General features: G+C 37.2%; 1 protein-coding gene across 4 annotated transcripts in view; it reads right to left on the bottom strand.

The window, feature by feature from the left end:
* The window catches only part of LOC148034502 (uncharacterized), a 135243-nt gene that overhangs the window by 86713 nt on the left and 24899 nt on the right, over positions 1-23631 (bottom strand). For all 4 annotated transcript variants that reach the window (XM_087679449.1, XM_087679448.1, XM_087679446.1 and 1 more), the window contains one exon: positions 16162-16499. In XM_087679449.1, the coding sequence (XP_087535575.1) occupies positions 16162-16499 (338 nt within the window). The remainder of the gene's footprint in view (positions 1-16161; positions 16500-23631) is intronic.

Here is a 23631-nt window from a genome sequence, read left to right as displayed (position 1 = left end):
TCTTCCCTTTCATTGGGCTCGCATGATCCCTCCCTCATGTTTGAGGGTGAAAACCATTGTGTATAACATATTGATCCATGGCCTCTATGCCATTTTAACCTCCACATGAATATAGTAGCCATCATCATCCAGCAAGAATAGGCCTGACTCACCCTTCTGAGGTCCTTCCCTATTGGAATCCTTTGAGGACTTGACTCGTCCATCACATTGCTCAACTGTAGTTACCAACCATCTTATCCATATAGATCAACAATCCACTATTGAGTTACACTTCCCCACTACCTCCAATGGTTGGGTTCCTTATGTGAATCCCCAAAACAAGGGTTTTTCTCCCTTTCTATATCATCTTTGATGGCCTTTAACTAGTCGTATATATACTTGTCCCCCTCCTACATCATCTTTACAACATGGTCTCTCCACCCCCTTACCACCAATCCTCTCAACATTCATAAGGCCATGACCTGAGCAATGAACTTACTATCAATACTTGACTCCGATTGAGCTTCTTCACAATACAAACAATCATGGTATCTACCCACTCTTAATCTACTACAATGGTCATGCTAACCATGTAAATTGCAAACTCTACCCGTGGAACCACATCCTTTCCCATAGCATCATTATTTTTTGTAACTTTGTAGTAGTAAGAAGTTATCTCTAAAATGGATACTACATAGCTAGGTGCATTGGAATGGCTCAGTATCTCATTCACTATGTCTTGCAGTGACTCAATTGTGATCAAAAGATGTACATATGTAGATATAATAACCATTACATCCATCTTGGCTTCTATGTGGAAGATGTGCAAGTTCTAGTAAGCTCTCAAAGTCTCCCTAAAGGTAGCACCAAGCATTGAATTCATGAAATATTCCATATTGGCACTCCACTTTGTTTGTTAACAGAACGTGATTAGTTAACAACCTCATTTAGTGTCTCTCAAAGATGAATATAATCCTTTTTTATGATTGCCTTTATTTATCTTAAGATGGGAATATTGGACAATATCTAATACTTCACATGTATTAGCCTTTGTAATGAATATTGTTTTCCAACAAACTTATGCATACACCTCCATTTTCCACCTCTTACTTTGTGAGTCTACTCATCTGCTTTATAGATCCACCTTTCCCTCGACAACAAAGTTGACCTCCTTACAAGGCTCTCACACATACATACACATCTATACCAAAACAAAATTATCTTCCTCTTCCATTCTTGTAATTCATTTAGAATTCTCATTGTCATACTCCAGCATTTTTATCTAGCTCAAATCCATGCATGTCGAGTTGTGAGAAAAAAACTAGCAGGTAGATTGAGAGGGAAGAGACAAACCCACTAAGGTGGTGTCTCACAAAAATAAATACCTTCCAAATGGAAGAAGATATAAGAAATAACCAAGAAGCTTTAGTTTAAAGGACTCAAACAAAGTTGTATCTATTAGTAAGATTGTCAGCTCATGTGTGAGTCTATGCATGCTAGTTGGGCCAGGCACATTTGTGTGTATTTAAGAAATTTAATTGGCTTGGCATTTCATGCAAGTCAGTCAAAATTTAATGCTAGCCAACCAACTACTAGTTATGGCCTATTTGGTGCCTAATTATTAGGCTCCTTCTCAATGATACAGTCGTCATCATTCTTCAAGTGAACTTCTGCTAGAGAGAGGAATTGGTGCCACTCTAGGCTCGTGGTGCATGTTCCTCTATTATTTACACAATGTTTACACCCTTGCTGAATTGGGAACTAATGCCTACTGCCATCACCCTCTGTGACCCCCCTTTAAAGGCTACGTTTTTTATTGAGCTACTTGCATTTACCTATTTACTACATTTAATGTAGATCGCATGCATTTGCTGTTGTTTACCCTGATTTTTAGCCAATAACTACTGTGTTTTTTTATCAATCTTTCTCATGGAGGCTAGGCAACAACATCTCTCTATTGATAGCATTTGTTCTCTATGTTCAATTTTCTGCAATTGATTTCTTGTGGTTAGCTTGTCAATACTGCATGTGAACTCTATTTTTTATGCAATCTATGCCATTTGATTAGTTGTCTTCTATCTCTCTCTACCTTCTCTTCTTTATCTTCTCTCCTTTTCCTCTCTAGATAGCTTCCCCGTGCTTTTCTACAAATAATAAGTTACGTGGATTTAACTATCTTACATGAACTGCTATGATGAAAGCCTAGTTTGTGCAAAAGCGTATTTGGTACATTGTATGTGGAGCTATTCCCCAACCTCAACCTCCTTTTCCTCTTCTCAAAGATTTTGATCAGCACAACCATGAGGAAGCTTTGCTTACATGGGATTCAAATTATGCTCAAGCGTATTTTGCTCTATTTCAATCTATTTCTAAAGAACTTCTACTGGTAGTCAGGGCTTGCAAGATAACCCCAAAAATATGGTTGAAGCTTTAGATGTTATGTGAGTTACCTTCCACCATGTATACAATGAACCTTTATGGATAGCTTCCATAGATAATGTTTGAGCCTAAGGATAATATTCAATCATTTTCACTCTGTACTACACAGGTACAAGACCAACTTGGACACACACAACCTCCCCTTGCAAAGGGCACATCTCTTACGAAAGGTACTCTAAAAGCTTCCCCTAAATTTTTATGGAGTGACCAATGCTTTGCAGACGTAGGCATCATCTACCCCTAGTTTCACACACATATCCTTGGCGTTTTGAGCTTGAGGCATCCTTGCATCTACAATGCATGATCTCTCTCCATATCAAGGATCGAGTGAGGCTTTTGTTGCTTCAAAGAGGGATGATAGGAAGAAGAAGTTGAAGGCCCATTGTTATCACTGTGGTAAGAAGGGCCACTTACACAAGAACTCCAAGGAGTTAGCCACCTCACGGAAGAAGAAGAAGTGGAATGTAGACTCGTCCATCAAGTCATCCTCTTCCTTAGCCTTTGACTCTGATCCTTTTCCCAAGGAGAAGTCCAAGCTATAGAAATGATCTATTTCTTAAGATTAAGGGGAGGGCTTGGTGTACCCTTCCTCTACTAGGTTTTAGTCGAGGTGATATAGTTATCCCTCACGACTCTCCAGTGCCAGAGAGGGAATGTGAGCAAGTGGTGAGATGGGGTAGTCAAGCCTCATCTATACAAGTATATACGTGCACAGGTTCCAAACATGAACATCTCAAATGCATAGATCAAAGTCTAGCAAGTTCAAACCCTGGAGCCAGGATTGGCATCCAAGTTCATGATGAGCTAGTTATTTGATAGAGAGTAGGCTTGGCTCTTAGTCTTATGCTCACATGGGGGAACACTTCTGCCGTCTTGGCCAAAGGCGTGGAATCCATGGTCACATATGTTCAAAGGAATTTTTGACAATATGGTATTGTGTATTACTATGAGACATTGATGACTGACACATTTACATGCTATGGTTCTTCTCTATTTTTGAGTGTACAATCGACATTGACACAAGGTTTCTCCAAGGCACCTTGGTGGTAACTTCATCACTTAGTACTTGGCTCTACATGGTTCTTCTTTGGAGATTCTATGTTGTATAGACTATGATGGGTCGTTATCAATATATTATTGTATTGTATCAGACCACCCATGATCTAAGAGATGGTGATAGCAAGAATGTCATCTCATGTGTGAGTATGTGTGTACCAATTGATCTGGGTACATTTGTGTGTATTTTAGGCTTTTTATTGGCTTGGCATTTTATGCCCGTAGGCCAGCATAAATGCTGGTTGACCAGTTGCTAGTTATGGCCTATTTTGTACATATTTATTGGGCTTCTCCTCATCCTCGATCATATCGCCATCATCATTCTTCATTTGGACTTGTGTTGGCGAGAGGAGCCGATGCTAGTGACTCACTGTCGTACAATAATATGTTTGGTATATGGATTCCATTTCTTGAGCACATATTTGAGTTCTCTTATTTTGCAATATTCTTATGTGCTCTCTCTTTCTTTCTCTTCTGTTCTGTTCAACAATTCATTTCAACACTTGTCTATGCTTCCGTTCTTGCACCACTTTTGAAGCATCGACTACAATAGGTAAGGAATTCATAGTTTAACATGTTGAGGCGGAATCTATGGTTGTGCATTCCAAAGAAGGATTAGCAAGCATGGAGAAATTTCCCATAATTCAAGCACCATTGTATTTAAGCACCTGTGTTATGTGATGTACAAACTTATCTCTCATCAGCCATTTATCCATATCATCATCTCTATTGTGCTCTCATTCTTATTTGAGTGTGCAATGGCCAAAGGTCACAATGTGATCTGGTTTTAGAGAATCTAAAAATGTGCTCCTTTGGGCATAAAGACACTTCCTCCCACAATGAAAAAAGCCAAGCAACCATGGTTCAAGAACAGATGGTGATAGAAAATGTGATGAATCAATGTACTTGGTGCATTTCAAACTTATGAGCTAGATCAATGAATCACAAACTCACTTTGCCATAACCTCCTCATATAATAAAAACACAGAAAGGACAAAACCAACAACAAAAAGCATAAAGCTCGATTGTAAAAGTTTGCAAACATAAAGCTTCAATCACCCGTCTTGAAGGGTTTAGGTAGAATCATCGTTGGGTTTAGGTGCAATCATCAATGTACGAACTAAGAAAAGGAAGTGCTTCTCAAACTCACGTACCATGCAGATCGCATATACTTCTTGAACCCATGGATCTCACACACTATAATCGTCGTCAGCACTCAAACAAAAGAACACAACACAAGAACTCTTCAAATCGAGCGAAATCCTACCATTGTCAAAGTTTATGATCTCGCTATTGCCCCTTTCGTCAAGATACGAGCATAGCTTTCCCTTCTCGAGCTTCAAAAATGGACCTCCGCATCTCTGACAGCTTCTTCCTCCTGAACGTACAAAGATAAGCGAGCTTCAAGAGTAGACCTTCGTGTCTTTTGGGAGCTGCCTTCTCTTTGGGAATGAATGAAAGTCATCAGTCTACACTTGTGATCTCAAGCCTTCGAGGAACTTCTTCGGGCATGAATGAAAATCCTCAGTCTACCAAGGACGACTATACAGCCGTTTCTACTCCGGATAACTTCGCCACATTCTCAGGGCTTCGTCGACTCTTCGAGAGTCCTATACAGCTTCTTTGTCTTTTCTCGATGCCCTTCCTGTTTTAATACTCTACTCTTCATCGCAGCATCCCTACGCCTCGTGCTTCTCTTTTAGCACCTCCAACTTTTACCCGACCCTCTTTTCTGCACTCCACTCCACTCTTCGTTGCATCATTGATGCTGGCTAGACCTTCCTGTTTCTCCTATTCCATGTCCCTTCTGCTCGGACCTCTTCTCTCCAGCGCTCCTTCTCGACAGGCTCTTGTGACGTCCCCACAGGTCCTTTTCCTTGATGTGTTTATCGAAGGCAAGGTGACATACATTTCGCCAGAGCTAAAACATCTTCCTAAATATCGTAAGGCTTTTGTTACCGTCAAGTTGGTTCGAATAAGCTAATTTTCGATTTTCTTAAAAACACATTCAAAATGTGTGATCGTTTCCCTGCATATCGTAAATTTTCGCGTGATTTGTAAATTGAAGTCAATGATCATCTTACCCTCATGAACCTTTTGATGAATGAACCTGAATGTATTCCCACCTATTCATAATAAAAAATTATGCTTTGCATACTCCTTTGCATTGATCATCACTTCAAACATCCCTTGAGTTGAAAACCATATTTCGCAAGCCAAAAATTACATTGGATGCACTAATCTTGTGGCCATTGGCCAGTATGGCGTAGACAACCTTGATATATGTGCCTTCATGTTATCATGTCTCTAGTTCTAATGACAAAACCTTCTAGAGTTGGAAGTTATCCTCTGCCAAGCTTCACAATGACCAATATTTCTAGAGAGCATTCAAAGGGCTATGAGTACCTCATAATACCTGTCCAAACACCCTTGTGAAATTGCTTATCTACATGCTACATTGTCCTTATTGCTTCTTGCATCCTTTTGTTCTCAAATGATCGTTCACAATGGGCAAACCCTAAAGAAAGTGAAAGAAACTTGTCGAAACTCTACTAAGCAAAAGAAAACCTAACGCACTTGTGGAAAGAAGGAATTCAAAACCTTGTTTAACAAACCTACAGAGCCTCGTTTCTTTTAGTAAGCACCAAAGGCTATAGATATTTTAGACAACCTTAACACTATTAGAAATACCACTTTAGATGATGATTGTGTAATTTAGATCATGAAAACTGATTCCAATTTTCCTCCATCCAAGGCTTCCATCTACATCCAAGTAGACATGGACCTGTTGCCAAATTTCACATCTAAAGAAACTTTTATCTTGATGGCCTCGTTATAGATGAAAAAAAAACAGGGCCTATTTCTCATGGAGCAATCACAGGTGAGGCCATATTTGGAAAATGCAATAATGACACCATAGTACCATGAAATGCTTATCACATGTAGGGATTGTGGCATTTCTCTCTCTCTCTCTCTCTCTCTCTCTCTCTCTCTCTCAAAACAGCACAACAAAGCGAGAGAACAAAATGGACAGCCCCGTCCTACTTCCTTTATTCGTGCATGTTAAATAGGCGTATAACAAGATTCCCAAGGGTGTGTGAAGAGAGATGAAATGAGATCAAAGAAGGCCTAGAGAATACAAGATTTGAAGACTTCTTGCACTCACATTGCATGCTCTAGTTATAGTCGACTTTCTTTTTCAAGAGTTCTCCAAGTGGGATGGTGACAAATGCCTAATAGTCCACAAATTTTTCTGAGAAATTTAGAAGACCAAGAAATGTATGAACTTGTTTCACATTAGCTGGTCATGGATAACTTTCAATCATTTAGATTTCGATATGATCAATGCATACTTCATCGAAGGATATAATATATCCTAGGAACTTTAGTCACCTTTCTGTCCATTTGCATTTTTTTTATTTTTGTGGGTATAAGAATGTCTTCAAGTTTTGCGACAAGTACCTTAGCTTCAATTAGATCCATGAGAATAAAATTGACTAACCTTTGAAAAGAACCGCCTCCATCGAATAATATAAAGGGCATCACTACAAATTTAAGAAATCCTTGGCCTGTATGAAATGCTCGTTTTTCTCTGTCATCCGAACGAATAGGTATTTTTTAATATCGAGATGCACAGTCCAATGATGTAAAATATTTTGATCCTCCTAGTTGGTCCAAAAGGTCATCCAATCATGGCATGGGAAACACCATGTACTATAACTTTCCTTAATCCTCTGAAACCAACAAAAAAAGATATTCTCCTAAACTTTTATTGACAAGATGAAATTCTAGTGCCCATGGATTGTGCGAAGGTTGAATTACTCCTTTCTGTAAGATCCCAACTACCATGTCTTGAATAATTTGGTTCTATTTTGGACTATGTTCTCTTTGTGTTGATTTGATGAGATAAACTCATGTTTGAATCTCTTGTTTCATTAAGGCTATTGTGACGGAGAATTGTCTTGCTTTTCATATTAATAAAGGAAGTTTTCTTGACAAGGTGAGATTTTAATGCCCATGTACTTTGAGAAGGCTAAATTACTCCTTTTTTGTAACATCTCACATACCATGTCTTAGATAATTTAATTCTCTTTTAAATCACATTCAAGTTGTGCTAATTTGATCAAACCGTTTCCCTCAATTGGAATCTCATGTTTTATTGGGGCTATTGTGACTAAGAATTATCCCACATTTGGTATTAATGTAGGAAATCTTTTTAGTAATTTTAATATAGCTTGTTTCTCTAGAGATGTTGTCATCTACATTTAATGTAAAAACTTTTGTTTTGTCTGTCTGAAATACTTATGAACTCCAAGTTGTCATAGTGTACTACTGCCAAAGTCTAACTTAGCTTGGAAGTTATCAAAACAATCATGTCTAAGAGTTATCAGGTGTAATTGTTGCCGCAATACATAATGTTTGAATTGGAATTTGTGGCCCACAATATTGAATTTAATGATAGCTATTTAATAGCTTTCGTAGACCTTGGAATGATCCCCAAATAATATGCATATTGGGGTTGCTTGGCAAATTGGCATCTTGTATTCATAAACAAATTATTGAGTGATCAAAAAAAAAGAGCTTCCAATGTCCCAAAATGTTTTCTTATTGAGGCAAAATCCTAGGACTTGTATGAGCGAGTGACTCACCTCAAGAGTACACATGCTTGTACATTTCCCAATATTTCTCCTAGAGATGTGCCATCTTCATAAAAAATCTAGACATTTTTAATATTCATTTTCTAATGTTGTTTAGGTTTTGAGCAATGCTTAGTAACAGGTCCAAAGATGTTGCAATTACAATATCTTGGTCATCCTTGAGCATCTCTCTCCCACAAAATCATTTTTTAGCATTTTGAAAATCAAGATTCATGGGAACAATATGTCTCTATCTTACGTGAATTTTTTTTACATGTTTCAAGTCCAACTCCTTCAATCCTTTATCCGATTTTATTGCCTCCAAAAAATTGCATGATTCTTGATTTTGAAAAACGCCCCTTAGATCATGGCGCAAGAGTGGCCACAAAAAGGACAATTTCATGCCTTCAAAAATCTTTGGATGGATTCTTAATAAAACTTTTTCCAATTCGATGGCAAATTTAGATGCCATCTCATGATAGAGATGTTAACATTCAATTAATTGAATTAAGACACTCTTTTCCATGTCCTCATGTGCCAAATCATTGATTATTTGTTTCTTAAATAATACCCAATCATGTTTAACTTTATTCCCTTCTTGCACATACCATTTTACAGCTAGCCCCTTGAAGACTATCTAAACCTCAATTGTCTCTTGTAATCATCCTAGCCATGATATTCATCTATTATTCTAAATAATCTAGTCAAGAGAGGATATCATCCATTGATAATCATGAGAATGCTTCAAAGCAAATGAAACTATCTTTTCTCAAAGTTTTTTCTATTAATAGTTACAGTTGTCCTTGTAGTTGTTGATTCACTAAGATGGTCATCAACCCTTCATGATTTCGACTCAATTGTTGCTTTACATGGTGTAATAATTGTTGTGTGAATGACACATTTTGAGGCTCTTGCATGATTTTTTTTGGCAAGAAGTTGTGACTCATGTCACCATTTACAAGAAATGACAACCAACTACACTAAGGGATCAACTTCCTTGATTGTCTCCATGCACTATTTTACTCAAGAAAAATTGGCATCTTTGGTTCAAAAGATACACATCTAAAGTGCTATGGGGTTTTGTGCTATCATCTCCATTAAATTACTCATGCAAAATGCTTACCCCATGCAAGGACTACATCCTCTCTCTCTCTCTCTCTCTCTCTCTCTCTCTCTCTCTCTACGTACATACAGACATACATACATACATACATACATACATACAACATACATACATACATACATACATACATACATACATACATGTATGTATGTGTGTGTGTGTGTGTGTGTGTGTGTGTGAACAACACAACAAGGTGCAAAAGAAACTAGATAGCCCTATCCTACTTCATTTATTCGTGCTTGTTAAAAAGACTTATTACAAGATTCCAAAGGGTGCAAGGAGAGGTGAATTTAGATCAAATAGCACCTAAAGAAGGAGAGATCTGAAGAGTCATTGCTCTTGGATGGGGATGCCATAGTATAAAAAATAACAATTGCCGCAAATTTGGACCATTCCCTATGGCTAGGTTGGTTTGTGATATCACACAAATAGAGATTATTAACCCACAAGCTCTTTGATGTTTTTTGAAAATCCTTGACCGATTTTTTTTTCTTTTCACTATGGTTTCATTCATAGTTGAGGTGAAAATAATAAATTATGTAGACCTAAAGTCACCATTTATCTATAAATAAAATTAGAAGTGAATACTTACCTATTGCTTTAGAATACAAAAGACACTTAATCTTAGAGGTTCTCAATAACAAGTAAGATAAATTCAGCATGAAACCTTAATCTATGTTGACCTTCTCTCACATGCCTCAAAAGAAAAGCCATTTGTACTATCTTCACAAGAGGATACTCATTTCATCCTCTTCCTTTGTATAGAAGAAAAATATGTTGATGTGGAAGTATTTCATTCTTATAGAGGGGATTTGTTGTTATTTGATGCATCTATCTATAACATGGAAAAGAACTAAATATATTCATCATATACCATCTATCTAGGTCTTTGAGAGAAGAAAAATAATGCTACATAAAACATTTTTTAGTGAACTAATCTAATCACATTTATTGTCAAAAGAAAACATAGAAATCTATGATAAATTCGACTTTATAGCTAGTTCTATCAATGTGAAAGAATGCATGTCTATATGCAACTGCGCCTACTAGGTGGATAAATGTAGCAACATGCCCATAGACATGTACACACTTTTATGAGGATAATAAGCACCTCATATATCACCTCTTCATAAGAGAACTCACAACTATCTATCCAACCCTTTCGTAGTAGAATTCATGATTGGAGTGGGTGGAGCAATGGAAGCATCCACATTTGTTGTAATGAATTGCACAACACAAGAGAGAGGAAAAGAGAGGCACTACAAAAGATAATAAGAAGAATAGTAGAAAGGAGAATTGTGAAGAATGATAAAGAAATGGAATCCATATGCCTAGACAAGACGTAGTACAAAAACAATGTGAGTTGGAAACACTAAAAGTTTTCAATTTTTTGCAAAAATGATCTAAAAGGTGGATATAAAAATATATAGTTTCTAGCGGATAAGATCTCTATTTTTTTCAACTACTATCTTGTGTTGGTCAAAGTTCCTCAAAAGCATTTCCTCTTAATCTTTCTCCCTAAAGAGGAATGGTATTTTTTAGAGGGTCCAAATTGCCACAGAAGTGGCTTTCTTGCTACAAGACTAGTTTTAATTATAATTTTTCAGCGTGCAAAGAAAAAACTTGATCATTAAAATGCAAAGTGATGTTGTCACAATGTAGGATTTCGAGGTTGTATTTTGATGCAGAAATTTGAAGCATAAGGTCACCTTGGTTGAATCAGTAGTTGTGACAGTCATGATAGGTTTGAACAAGACCATAGAGATGAAAACCTAGACCTATAATAGCCCAAAACCACACTCAAGGACCTAACATAGATATCTAATACCATGTCAGAAGTGGGTGTTGTGATGGAAGAAGGTAAATTTGATCTAATGAACTACAAAACATGAGAGTCCATAGAAAAAAGAAGAAACTACAAAAGAAAAGAACATTGCAAAAGAGAGCTCAAAAGAATTCTTGGGAAATGGAATTGATATATCAAGAGAAGATAATATAAAAATAATCTAATTCAGTAGTTATATAGACACTTGCATTGGCTTCCTCCTCCAGCAAAACATACATATGTACATATAATCAACTAATTGAGGAGGAGCCTCTAGCCATAAACAGGCTAAAAGTATGATCAGGTTGGTCGTAAATCAAAAGCCAAAAAATGAAATTGGCCAACAATAAAATAATCTAGCAACCATAAATTACTACTTATAGGAAATGACATCATACTTTGAAACAAATGAGTTGAAAATATCTACCAACATTAGCAACATCATCAAGAGCACTAAGCAAGAGCCTCTAGAACATAGGAGCATGCATAGACTCACAAATAAGGTGACAATATCTACCAACATTAGCAACATCATCAAGAGCACTAAGCAAGAGCTTGGATGCAACCAAAGAAAACTTTAAACTTTACACTCACAAAAAACAACCATATGCAAATTCCAAAAGCTTTCTCTGTAGCTTCAGAAGATAGAAACTCTTCTTTCTACTTGCAAACGAGGCCCTCAAATCTCGAACAAGCACCCTTGAACTAACAAAGCTTGTCTCTTAGTTTTGCATAGACTCCTTGTTCTCAATTAAGGAAGACCTTGTATGCATGGACCAATGGACAAGGTGATGTCTCCATGTTTTCTCTTCCTCTCATACTCTTCTTGCTTCACTCTTGTGCTATGTGGAAAGCCCTTTCTTGTTCAAAAATTTCTATTCTCTAATCCCCAAAAATTTATCTGCTTCTCTATATGATCAAATCCCTCTTTTTATGTTCTTACCTCATCTATCTCCCTCTCCACCAAAAACAATACCTTCTCCTTTAATAATATCCTCTAATTCACCTCTCTTTCCTCTTTTGTTTCATTACCTAGGTGCTCTCCCCTTTCATTAAAAAACCTTAACATGGGATTTATAAGCCACTATAACCCTCCATCCTTCTCAATTGATCCCACCACATGCTCTCGCCTTGTCATGGCTACCATGGACTGGGAGTACTTTCCATGAAATGATTATATCCACTAAGCAATCAACTTTTTGGCAGCCAAAATCCACATAGTATCTCAAAATAATTATAGAGCATACACTTGTGGATCTGAGACTCCCGTTTCAACTCATCATCTCAAGGTTGATGTATCTTACTAGTTGATGTCCTTCCAACACACACCTTTGATTTATCATTAATTTGGAGATGTTAATAGTATAGAGACTTTCCTCCCACACACACACTAACAAGCTAGACCATAGACACACATTTGGTGATTTGAAATGCAAACCCACAAACCATTTGTTTTGTTTGAGCTAAGACATGAGATGCTAAGAGAAGAGCTAGAAATCTAGAGCAACACCAAAGGAGGCTACTTCTTATGTCTCTAGGCAAAGAAGGATTCTATGATATCAAGAAAGAATAGAGAGAGCATCTTTTGCACATCATAAACAAAGGTTCAATTCTCACACTTGAGATCCCATTTGTCTTCTTTCTTGCTCTTATACTCCCATTCTTATTTCTTTTCTCAAAGACCTGTTTCATTATGAAAGATAGGGTATTTATTGTTTCATAGTTTTATAATTTAGCTTTTCATGGCTTGTTTATGGCTATTTCATAATTCTTCCATTCTCTTGCTTGTCGTAATATTGAAATTTGTTACCTTATCCTCTATTGTTTGTGTGTTTTTTCTTTTCATATTGGTATTAACAAAATAATCCATTGTCTTTGAGAGATTCCTTCTAAAGAGTATTCATTTTAGCAATGTAAATGCTTGTAACTAAGTCCTCATGGATGATGATATAGATCTTCCTACTAACTCTTATGTTCTTGGAAAGATAAATATTGTTTCCCTTCAATATTAATGGAATTATTGAAAGATAAAGTTTAATTTTAAAACAAACTGCATATCTTTTTTTTTAAAACCTCCCAAGAGGAGTATTCATTATTTCTCCTATTTTTATCAAATGCACTTATTTCTCTTAAATACATTGAATTGTTCAAACATAAACTATAATTTTCCAATTTTTTTCTTTTCATGTCCTTCCATGACATTCAAGGTATTGTCACTTTCTCTAATCTCTTTCTAGAGCCAAACCATGTTAATGATGTTTACCCATCTAACTAAATCCGAATTCTAGAAATAATATATAAAAAATGTTAAAGAAACTTCTAATTCACAAAACACATTGAAATTTTGGTAGATCTTCAACATAGTAGATTTTGAGGCAATACACTTTTTTGCATTTGCAGCCCATGTAAGATTCTTTGATTTTCAATGTCTAATGAATAGCAAGGTCCTACTTGGGACTCATCTCAGTAAATCCAAGAGTCTTACCAATACTTGGAAACTCGATGACTCTAATAATCTAATAATACGGATCCCTAACTTGCATGGCTATCTTTAGTCACCCTTGTCAGCCTTGTCAAAATCCCAAAATTTAGTTAAATTGCATGTTATTAATGTTTTTTCCCATATTATTATCCATATCTTTTGTACACCAAAGCTATGTGCTACCTTGAAAAGTCTGAGGAGATTCCATTTACCTTAACAATGATATAGTCTTTCAAAATTTTGGACAAGCAATCCATAGAGCAAAATCATGTTGGACAAACTATTGAAATACTTCAACAATATACATAATATAAACGAATCTTGAGCCTAGCGCAAGTTTGACTTGTATATCAATAGCCGGATGGTTTACATATTTGAGCAAACCTCGATTTGAAACTAGGATTAGTATGTTACAATATTTTCTCAATCACATCATAGTTACTACTATGATTAGTGCCTTGCATTCTTCACACTTCCACCATTTTACACAATGTGATAAATTTAAAGACTAGACGAGAGTATCACATGATAAAGGCCAACTTCCATGGTCTTCCATCATGACAAAATCCTTATTTTACTATGCTTCATTTTATAAATATTTTCGCATACATTGCATGGCTCATCTTATCGATAAACCATTTATCACACTTGAACCTCCAAACAAACAAGTAGGAATGTACTAGAATCTGGTATCTATACATCACTTACAAAATCTCAATGAGAGCAATAACAGAATATCATATGTCAAATGGTTTTTGTCCTATCATTCCAAATTACAAATTGACCTCAACCACGATACTACTCACCTACAAAACGTACTTCAAGCTAGCTTATATTACCATCATCGACATTAAAAAGTTTTGAAATGTGCCTTCCATCTAGCTCTACTTACCTGGGTTTTTTTTTTCAATGTTGTTACATGATATTAATATTTTGACTTTTACTTGTGTTGCTACACATTCACCTATTCTATTCATACTTATAATTATACTACCTAACAAAAAGTTTATTTGTTTTTGTTCCTATCTTTGAGATCTTTTCTGTTTTTGCATTTTTGGGAAACACATTGATGATTAGTATTTGTTGATTATATCTAGGATATTCTTACTATTTAACCAATAAGGAACATTTTTTGTGGTCCATTATTATAGTTGATTTAGTTCCTTTTCAACTCTTGGAAGTTCTTTTAAGTTATATGAATTACATTTGGATCTAAGAGATTATGTTAACCATAGCGACAAGCTAATTTATATCTAGCATGATTGTATTTTGTGGGAATCAAACACTATGTTTTCACATGAGGCATGTCCCTCATATTGAGTCATCAAGTCTTTCTACCTTTTGGATGTCTTTTCACCAACATTTGAAGCTAGTAGTCAATGATTTTATGCTATTTGGGGCTGATTATTGCTTTGTGGTAGTTTTTCAAACCTCATGTAAGCCAGGACTACTTCTTTGTCATCCATAAAGTAAATGTTGTCCACAAGGGTCTAACATATAATTAATGCTTTTTGTGAAATGAAAAATTTACAATCAATACATGGATTGTCTTCTTTCACCTCATTGATAGACCTATGTGAATACGTGCAAGCAAGTTTTCTTCTTAAATTTAAGATCCATGATAAATTTTCGTTATTGTGTATAGATGGGTATATGTGGTCATATAGATAGTTGGCCCCTCTTTGTGCCTCTTGAGCATTTTGACAATATCTTGAAGGCTTTTGATTGGGATTGACTATGAATATTCTCAATGCATGGTTTTCAAGATAGCATAGGTAGTGAAGTACCTTTTTTTTTTCAAATTGTGATTCTGCCAAAACTTGATGATGCTAATAGGGGACATGGAAAGTTTGAACTGTAAGCAATTTGGGACATCTAGTACTGGTACATTTGCTTGAAGTTTGTTCATGTGACATAAAGGGATTCATTATGTTTCTAGATGAATACTTGAGATGATGGATGGTTCATGCTATACTAATAAACGTGTAGTTTACGTCTTTAGAAAGGTTGACTAGTTTGTAGCTACAACTATTTGTGGTTTTGTCCAATCTAATATTGTAGTGTAGATCATTGTGAGGGCTCAATGCATAAAGTGTCTACTTACTAAACATTGATTATCCTAATCCTAGGTTTCATCAATATACACACTAGCATGGAGCCTCTCTCTCTCTCTCTCTCACTCACACACACACAACATTGTATCCAATTGACATTGTTAACTGCAAGTTTCCACAACGACTAGTTGTATTTTGTGTGTAAGTCACATATTAATTTAAATGCATGTTGTTTGTGTATGTAGGTAGCTACTGACTGGACATTTCTATCTAGTTTATACACGCATGCCATGAACCCTAAACTATTTAGGACATTTCTTACGAGTTCATTCTGGGTCACTTACATACCCTTAAGTCATGCATGCAAGCATTTAGTAGTCCACTTCATGTCACAATTCCGTTCGAGCATCTTTAAAGGTTTTGTTCGTACGTGTATGCATGCACATAAGATTACGAGTTTCATGATTGAAGGAACCCTAGATTGGATGTTAATGAATCAGGGAGCAAAATAAAGACAAAACCCTAATTACAATTCTCGACGACGAGAAAGGGAATTGACGACTTACCGAGGGGTAAGGCCACTTGTAGTGCTGAGTCCACCAGTCGAGGAGCTTCTGGCGGGCCTCTTTGGGGAGTTTGCCCTTCTTTTTCTTCTTGAGGAACTCCTGCTTCAGGCTGGGTATGTAGCTGCTGTAGCGCCGCATCAGCTGCTCCTTTATCTTCTGCTCCTCCGCCAGCGGGTCTATCATCATCGACTGCACCTGCTGCGGATCATCCCCGTCGTCCACATGGAAGTCCACCTCGCCATCCTCATCGTCCGTTGAGCCTCCCCCGCCGCCGCTGCCGCCGCCACCGCTACCTCCACCATCGAGCGGCCCCACTTCCCCGGCCACTTTGTCGTCCACTTCAGAGTGCCAAAGTTTTAAATTACATCAGAGGACACATTATCAAAAGCGCTAATTACGATACTAGTTAATCAACAATAACACTGCATCAAACCCACTACCTTTAACTTAGTCCGCTTGGTCATAATGGACGCACATGATAAATATGAGCACGGTACAGGGGCTGAGAGGGACTAGTTTGAACTAATTTACAAAGGGGAAAGTATGATCGGTGATCCAGTGCGCAATGACTGACATGTACGAGACAGACAAAGCGTGATCTCATCATCTCTCCCCCCTTACGTCTAAAGTCACAAAGGCATTGCGGTGAGCTTACAATATAATGTGGTGTCGTAGGGGAAACGCGACGGCTGGCGCGCAATTGTATAAATAATGAAAGGTACGACAGGGGGGAGGGGGGGTCGATGGAGAGCGAGAGCTGGACAAAAAGCAGACGAGAATGGACTATGGGTCCGCGGTCCGGGCGCATCTCTCTCTCTCTCTCTCTCTCTCTCTCTCTCTCTCTCTCATATGCATTGTAAATTTGTACTCCTGTCGATCTCCCATTTCACTTTGTCCATATATCCTCTCTCTCTCTCTCTCTCTCTCTCTCTCTCTCTCATACATGTATATATCAGTACCTCTCCCTCCATCTCATACATGAATATATCGGTACCTCTCTCCCTCTCAAAGGTGAAGCCCCACTGTACAGTGAGTGTATTGTAGCCTTTCAAGGCGTGTCGGGAAGCGGAAGCGCCTTCCAGGGTCTTCTTCTCAAGAAAAAGATCCATTTCGAGGCGACTGTACAACTTTTTCAGCCATCTTTGTGTGGGTATGCGCAAATCGGCACGTTTGACGATTCGAATTCGTCAAGAAAGACAAACCACTCATTATTCGTCCAACCACGCGGCTCATATGGCGCATAACATTACTTTATCATCGATTCACATGCCTCCGTCCAGGTCGTAGCCTTCTTTAAGCAGATCCACAAGCCAAATTATTGCGTCACGTGCAAACCCTTCGTCGCCACTAGTTCGACTGTACAAAAACCTTCGGCTCAATAGGTCGAGGTTGCCATGAATACTTTACTGGATTTGGTCGTTCTTAGGACTAAAACCCCTTCTAGTCACAAGATTTTAAATGGCCCATTACTTGCCACTAAGCATCCATTTTTCGTGAATATGGGGAGTCGAGCCTGCTTCACTCTCTTCCATGTGTGTGATGGTTCCAAGGTTCATCGTATAGATTTTAAAGTCGCTCGCATAACCTCAGTATCGTATTGAATTTAAAGTCGCTCGCCTAACCTCAGCATCGTCAAGTCCTGTTCACACAAAATATCTCGATCCGCACCGCTCATCCACTTCATATGTAATAATTATACATGAATGAAAGTCACCCTCTAACCCTTTGCTTGTGTGCGACCCACCGTATGCAGAGACAAAACTCATTTTTCATTATTGCATCGCCCTTATCCTTCCGATCCCGGAACTGCTGGCAAACTGACACGAAACTTCGGACTTTTCGCTATCTGATATTTTATCAAGTTTATTTTGACGTAAGCTCCGGGGCATTACTCACACTAAACGTATCCCATACGTAACTTAGATCGTTTGACGGGGACATATTCGAAGATGCCGGCATCGTTAAAAGCTCTTCCTTGAAACAGACCGCTTCAAATCTAAACATAAGCAAGTCGATAAAAATACATTGAATTACAACTCGCAAGGTTTGCGCATCAAGAACATCGTTAGCTTTCCTTCTTGTCTTCTCATGGCCTCTCTCTCTTAGTCGTTAATTTCTGCCCAAGCTTAATAAGAACACCGGCCATCAACTAATTGGTTGGCTGAAGGATCTATGGATATGGTTCCAGTGCACAACATAATGCTATCATTTTAGGTGGAATCTGTATCATGCTAAACTCGCTACACTGCTACAGGCGCATTTCTACGTTAACCTCTATAGTTGATTTACTTCACTTCTTTGTACTCACGACATTTGAGAACATACAAAACATTTTTAAAAATGAGAAATTCGCATAGCAAAGATAAAATTTGGGCACATATGATATTCCTCACCAAAGTTTCACAGAACAATCAATCAATGGGATATCGACCTCAGGATTAGGATGGGCACCTTACATACTGGTCATATTTTCAAAAAAACACTTTGTTCAAGGACAAGCTTCAAGTGGCCATCCACATACCTAAGTCGCTACTTCTCCATGCAACAACATAAGTTAATGAATGACCAAAACCAAAACCAAACTATTAACCAACTTATAGAAAAGTCGATTGCCGTTCTCTCAGTTTTTGTATTGCTTCGCCAAACAAACTAATGGAACACATGTTTAATAGGAGGAATAAACAAGAAGACCATAGAAAGACTACCAAAGACTAGAGATGGTATCCATTCGTTGGATATCCACCACATTAATTGTAAGGAACTAGTCTCTAAAATATACGACTTAAAGGAGACAAGATTTCTAAGAGAAAACTGATCCTCCTAGTACCTACTCAAACATTATAACAAAACAATGGCTCGACAAAGACTAGGGATGCCATCCATTAGTTGGACATCCACCACACTCATTTGAAGAAACAAGGCATTCAAATCCACAACATAAATGAGACAAGAATCCTAAGACAAAATTGATCTTCCTAGTTCTTACTCATACATTACAATATATAATAATTTGACAAGAATACTCGATACAATAGCAAATCCATGTTCCAAGTTTCCTTGTTCAAAATCCTACACACTCACACACCTTGTCCATAGAATATACATGTTATCCAATCTTCAATACATCTCTCATCATCCCTCAAATGTGAATGTGACAATGTGAGTCTCAAGGCCATCTTTTATTAACAAGTGTGGGCACTTTGCCAATGAGGTTGATGAAGGCTCCTCATCTTGAAATTATGGAAGAGACCTTACACAAAAAATGTTTCATCAATCTCTACCGTCTATTCACCTATGTCCACCTCTACAAGTAGAGCATTTAAACATTTAGACCCATCTAACTCATCCAACTAATTCAATTCGACAGCTGATGCCACACGGCAATGAACTATCCATCGACACTCCTGAAGTTGTATGCCAATCCACTCATTCTTTTGCCATTGTATGGCCCTCTCTCTATCTTTGGTCACCAATCACTACTTCAAATTGGGAAGCACTTCGCTCCATTCTTACCAAGGACACTAGCATTAGGTTTATTCTCAACTATGCATTGCATCTTCGTAAACGTAAAGCACGTGAAATCCGAAATTAATGAAATTGCTTAAGATGAATACCATTTTGTACTTGTAAAGAATCACTTGTCCTTGTAACTAGAAATTCCTAAAAAATATTGATGTCTATCACATTTTCCTCCCAACTCTCACACAAATAAAATTAAACCATGCTACTCTAAGAAGGTTACTAATTTCATTCATATCCAATTAGTAATAACATAGCTCTGATAGATAGGCCTCGTCAGATGGCTTCTTCATATTGCAAAAAAGATCCTTCCTCCATGGACATAACTTGGTGGATCTTCCCAAACTCCTTTAATTGTTGCTAAGCATTTCTACTTTGAGATAGCACAAAACACAATCTCACAAGTGTACTTATTAACCCACTTTATTTATTGCTAGCATCCTTTGTCTTCCTTATGGAGATTGTACTTGAAGTGCTTCATACATAATCCATGAGCCCATGTTTAATTGTTTCTCGGCATACTTCCATGTTGGAAGTCTTTGAGGCTCTACTAGGCGATGCTAAGTAGGTGCTTGTAAGTTATCCCATGTGATGTTTGCTTGGCACATACTTGCAGTCTATCCATGGACAAATGCATACAATATGAGTCGACATTGATCAAACATGTACAATCCATATGTGATTGTATTGTATAGACATTAAAAGGCTAATCTTTATTTTAAAGTGGCCATTGGATCTTGCAATATGTGACTTTCTAACCCTTCTTGTTTTTCCTTGGTCTCTACCTCTTTTTCCTCTTCCTTTACCTCCTCTTCTTTTTGTTGCCCTACATGCACCTCTATCTCTATATTCTCATTTTCCTCAATCACAATGGCTAAGCTCTTCATGATGCCATGGCATTGTAGAAAACTAACCATGAGAAATAAGAATGAATTGAACCAACAGCTATTGAGAACCTATAAATATTCTAGCGAGATTCAAAAGAGGGAGACCCAAAAGAGTCTATTATGCTTGTAGCCAAGCGAAAGGTAATAATCCACTAGTTAATATGTTGCAATTTGGTGGCAACACAACTCAATACTTATGTGAGGTGTGGATCTTGGACCTCATCTACTACTACTACTCATGCATGTGAAGATGCTTGTCATTTGAGAGTCAAAGTGGGACGATGATAGTAATCCCCATAGTGATAGTGATTTTAGTGCAATATCATGAGACTCTCATGAGTCTCTCCTTGGTGAGACGGATTTCATTTCTCATGGGATGTAAGTCTTAGGTGACAAGTCCTAGGCCCTCTAGAGATGTTTTCATAATGAGAACCCTTCCTCTATCCAAGGTAAGCTAGTGACTTAGTCGCAAGTTGACACTTGTTACTTGCTTGGACCTCTTTTTTGCATGCATTGAAAGTTTTAAGAAGTTAAGAAAGATATTAGAACATCATCGATTACTTACCTTGATTACTCTATTTGCATTTTGTATAATGGGTTATGATCAAACGACTAAGATGACAAAAGAATACTTATTACCACTGCAAATGTGCATTTGAGTGCTGCAAGTGTGCCCAATAAAGTTGCTTTAGTCCACCACAATAAATGTTTGTCTAGAAAGGAAGAAAGCAATGTGCCTAGTGATGAGAATATAGAAACAAATCTCCACCTAAAAGATTTGGGACAAATAAATAGACAAAAAGTATCTAATATTGCTCTAGATGGGCTTGTAAGATGCAATCAAAGGCTTGCACACAAAAGACAACCATATATGACATGCATGACTATAAACAAGTTGGGTATGTTACTAAGCTCTTGGTGCAACCATTAGCCCAAGATAGGAGCATTCATTAAAAACTCAATGGTTAGTAATTCACCCTTATCCATGAACTCTAGCTCATACTTTTTGGGTGAAGTATGGTGGGATAAATGTAAGCTATAACTGTACACTTTCACAAATGTGGTAGTATACAAAAATAGACTTGTTTTTTTCTCTATGTTATAAACCAAAAATACTTGAATTTAAGAAGAATGACACCTACAAAAAAATCTATTCAAGTTTCTTAGAAGCAAAGCCCATCCATTTTGTGAAGTGACTTCTATGAACAATTTAGGTGGGAATGATGAATCCTAGCCTCCATAGGTTTGGAAAACATATCTAATTAAAGAGAAACAATCTAAATGATTATATTTGCTACAATATGAGAGAGATATCACCGAAAACATGTTCAAAATGAAAGTTCCATAAATCCCAAGTGATATAAGAAAGGTATGAGAGAGACACATTAGTGCTCTTTCCAACAAAACAACTCCCTAATAGGTAGTGTGAAGATTTTCGAAATACTCAGTCATCTTTTAAAAGATCGATGCATTTACACATTGATATGTCATTATAAACATAAAAATGTAAAAATGGCATTAATGCATGGTGAGGATGTTATGAGACCACATAACAATATTGCTTTAAGAGTCATTAGAATACACTTAATGCCTAGTTATCTTCAACACACCAATAGTAATGGTTGATCTGAGGGGTACATCTTCATATTTATACTTGTGTATAGAAGGGTGAAAATTTTCCTTTAACATTGAGTAGCTTGTTAATGAACTAATCCTATCCACCTCTCTATGTCAAGAGGCTGGTAAGGTTTTGCGCATTGTATTGAATTAAACCACATGCTCCGCTACTTGTACAAGCCCTTGACAATTCCTTTGAGTTTCAATCTTGCAACCATATTCCCCAAGTGGAATGTTAAACACTTTAGTAGAGCTTCCAATCCATAGACCAAAAATGAACGCTCATCATTTATCACATGGCTTATCAGGGTATCTAATCATGTTTGGTCCTGAAGCTTTCGCACCTTAGTGTGAGTAGAGACCTAAAGAGCCACCTTTGCTACTTCTACGTTCCTTCGTGTATCTCTAGATTCTATCTGTATCCATGAAATTTCACTCTATCTCACTCAAGTAAATTGGTTTTGTAAGCACTAGTTAGGCTGGCATCTTTCACCTTCGACCTAACTTACTACCTACGTGCCCTTTACAACCAGCCAATAAAAATCAAGAGATGACAAAAATAGTGGTGCAACTCATGCCTCAAAATTGAGGCTCCATGTATGGTTTCTTATCCATGTAACCATTGATGTGCTTGGGAAAAATCGATAGAAAGTTTATTTCAATGTGTTCATTGCATATTTTTAGGTATCAGTCTTCATATAAATAAGAATAAGAACGAGTTCAAAAAATACTTGCACCAATCATCTTTCAAGGCCCTTTTGTTAGCCTGCATATTTTAGGATTTGTTAGGCCTCTCATCTCTTGGTTGTGGGATCCTATTAGAGTCTAGTGGAGACAATGGAGCTCCACCAATTTAATGTGCTTTTCATGTGTGTTTTTTAGATTTTCTAAACATTTTGGAGCTCTTTATCACACTGCAACCACCATTGTGCTTTTCCTATGTTTTTTAAAGGTTTTCTAGACATTTTGGTGCCTATTATAACATTGCAACCACCATGTCACCATCAATAGTGCCACATCAACATCTTACTGCCACTCATCAATTCTGCAATATTATTGTGCAATTGGATTGCATTTATTATAATTTTCAAATTTCTAGTGGCACATTCACCATATTTTTAGCCCCAAAAAGCAATGAACCAGTTTTGGAGTCTTTCTACTATTTATACCTAATCCCTACTCTTAGGCCATCATTATGTTCTATAGGTTTTAAGAGCACACTTTGTCAACCGAATTCTCCTCCATCTCTGGTGCCACTGCCATCATCATTCTCAGCATGGTATGGTCCCCTCATTGACACCATGGGATACTACAAGGACTGATCAATCCACCCTATTGTATTCAACATCCATCTTCAATTAGTGCAAATTTCTTTCTTCCTTCTCTAGTTTTCTCTCTCTTTCTTTCTCTCTATGTTCCTTTTTTGCTTCTATTATGCACTCTCACA

The sequence above is a fragment of the Lygodium microphyllum genome, chromosome 6, assembly GCF_053477565.2.
Source record: "Lygodium microphyllum isolate KBCC chromosome 6, Lygodium_microphyllum_v1.1.10, whole genome shotgun sequence".
In the NCBI taxonomy this organism is placed as follows: domain Eukaryota; kingdom Viridiplantae; phylum Streptophyta; class Polypodiopsida; order Schizaeales; family Lygodiaceae; genus Lygodium; species Lygodium microphyllum.
The sequence above is the reverse complement of the archived record's forward strand: the minus strand, read 5'-3'. Positions and strand labels throughout refer to the sequence as shown.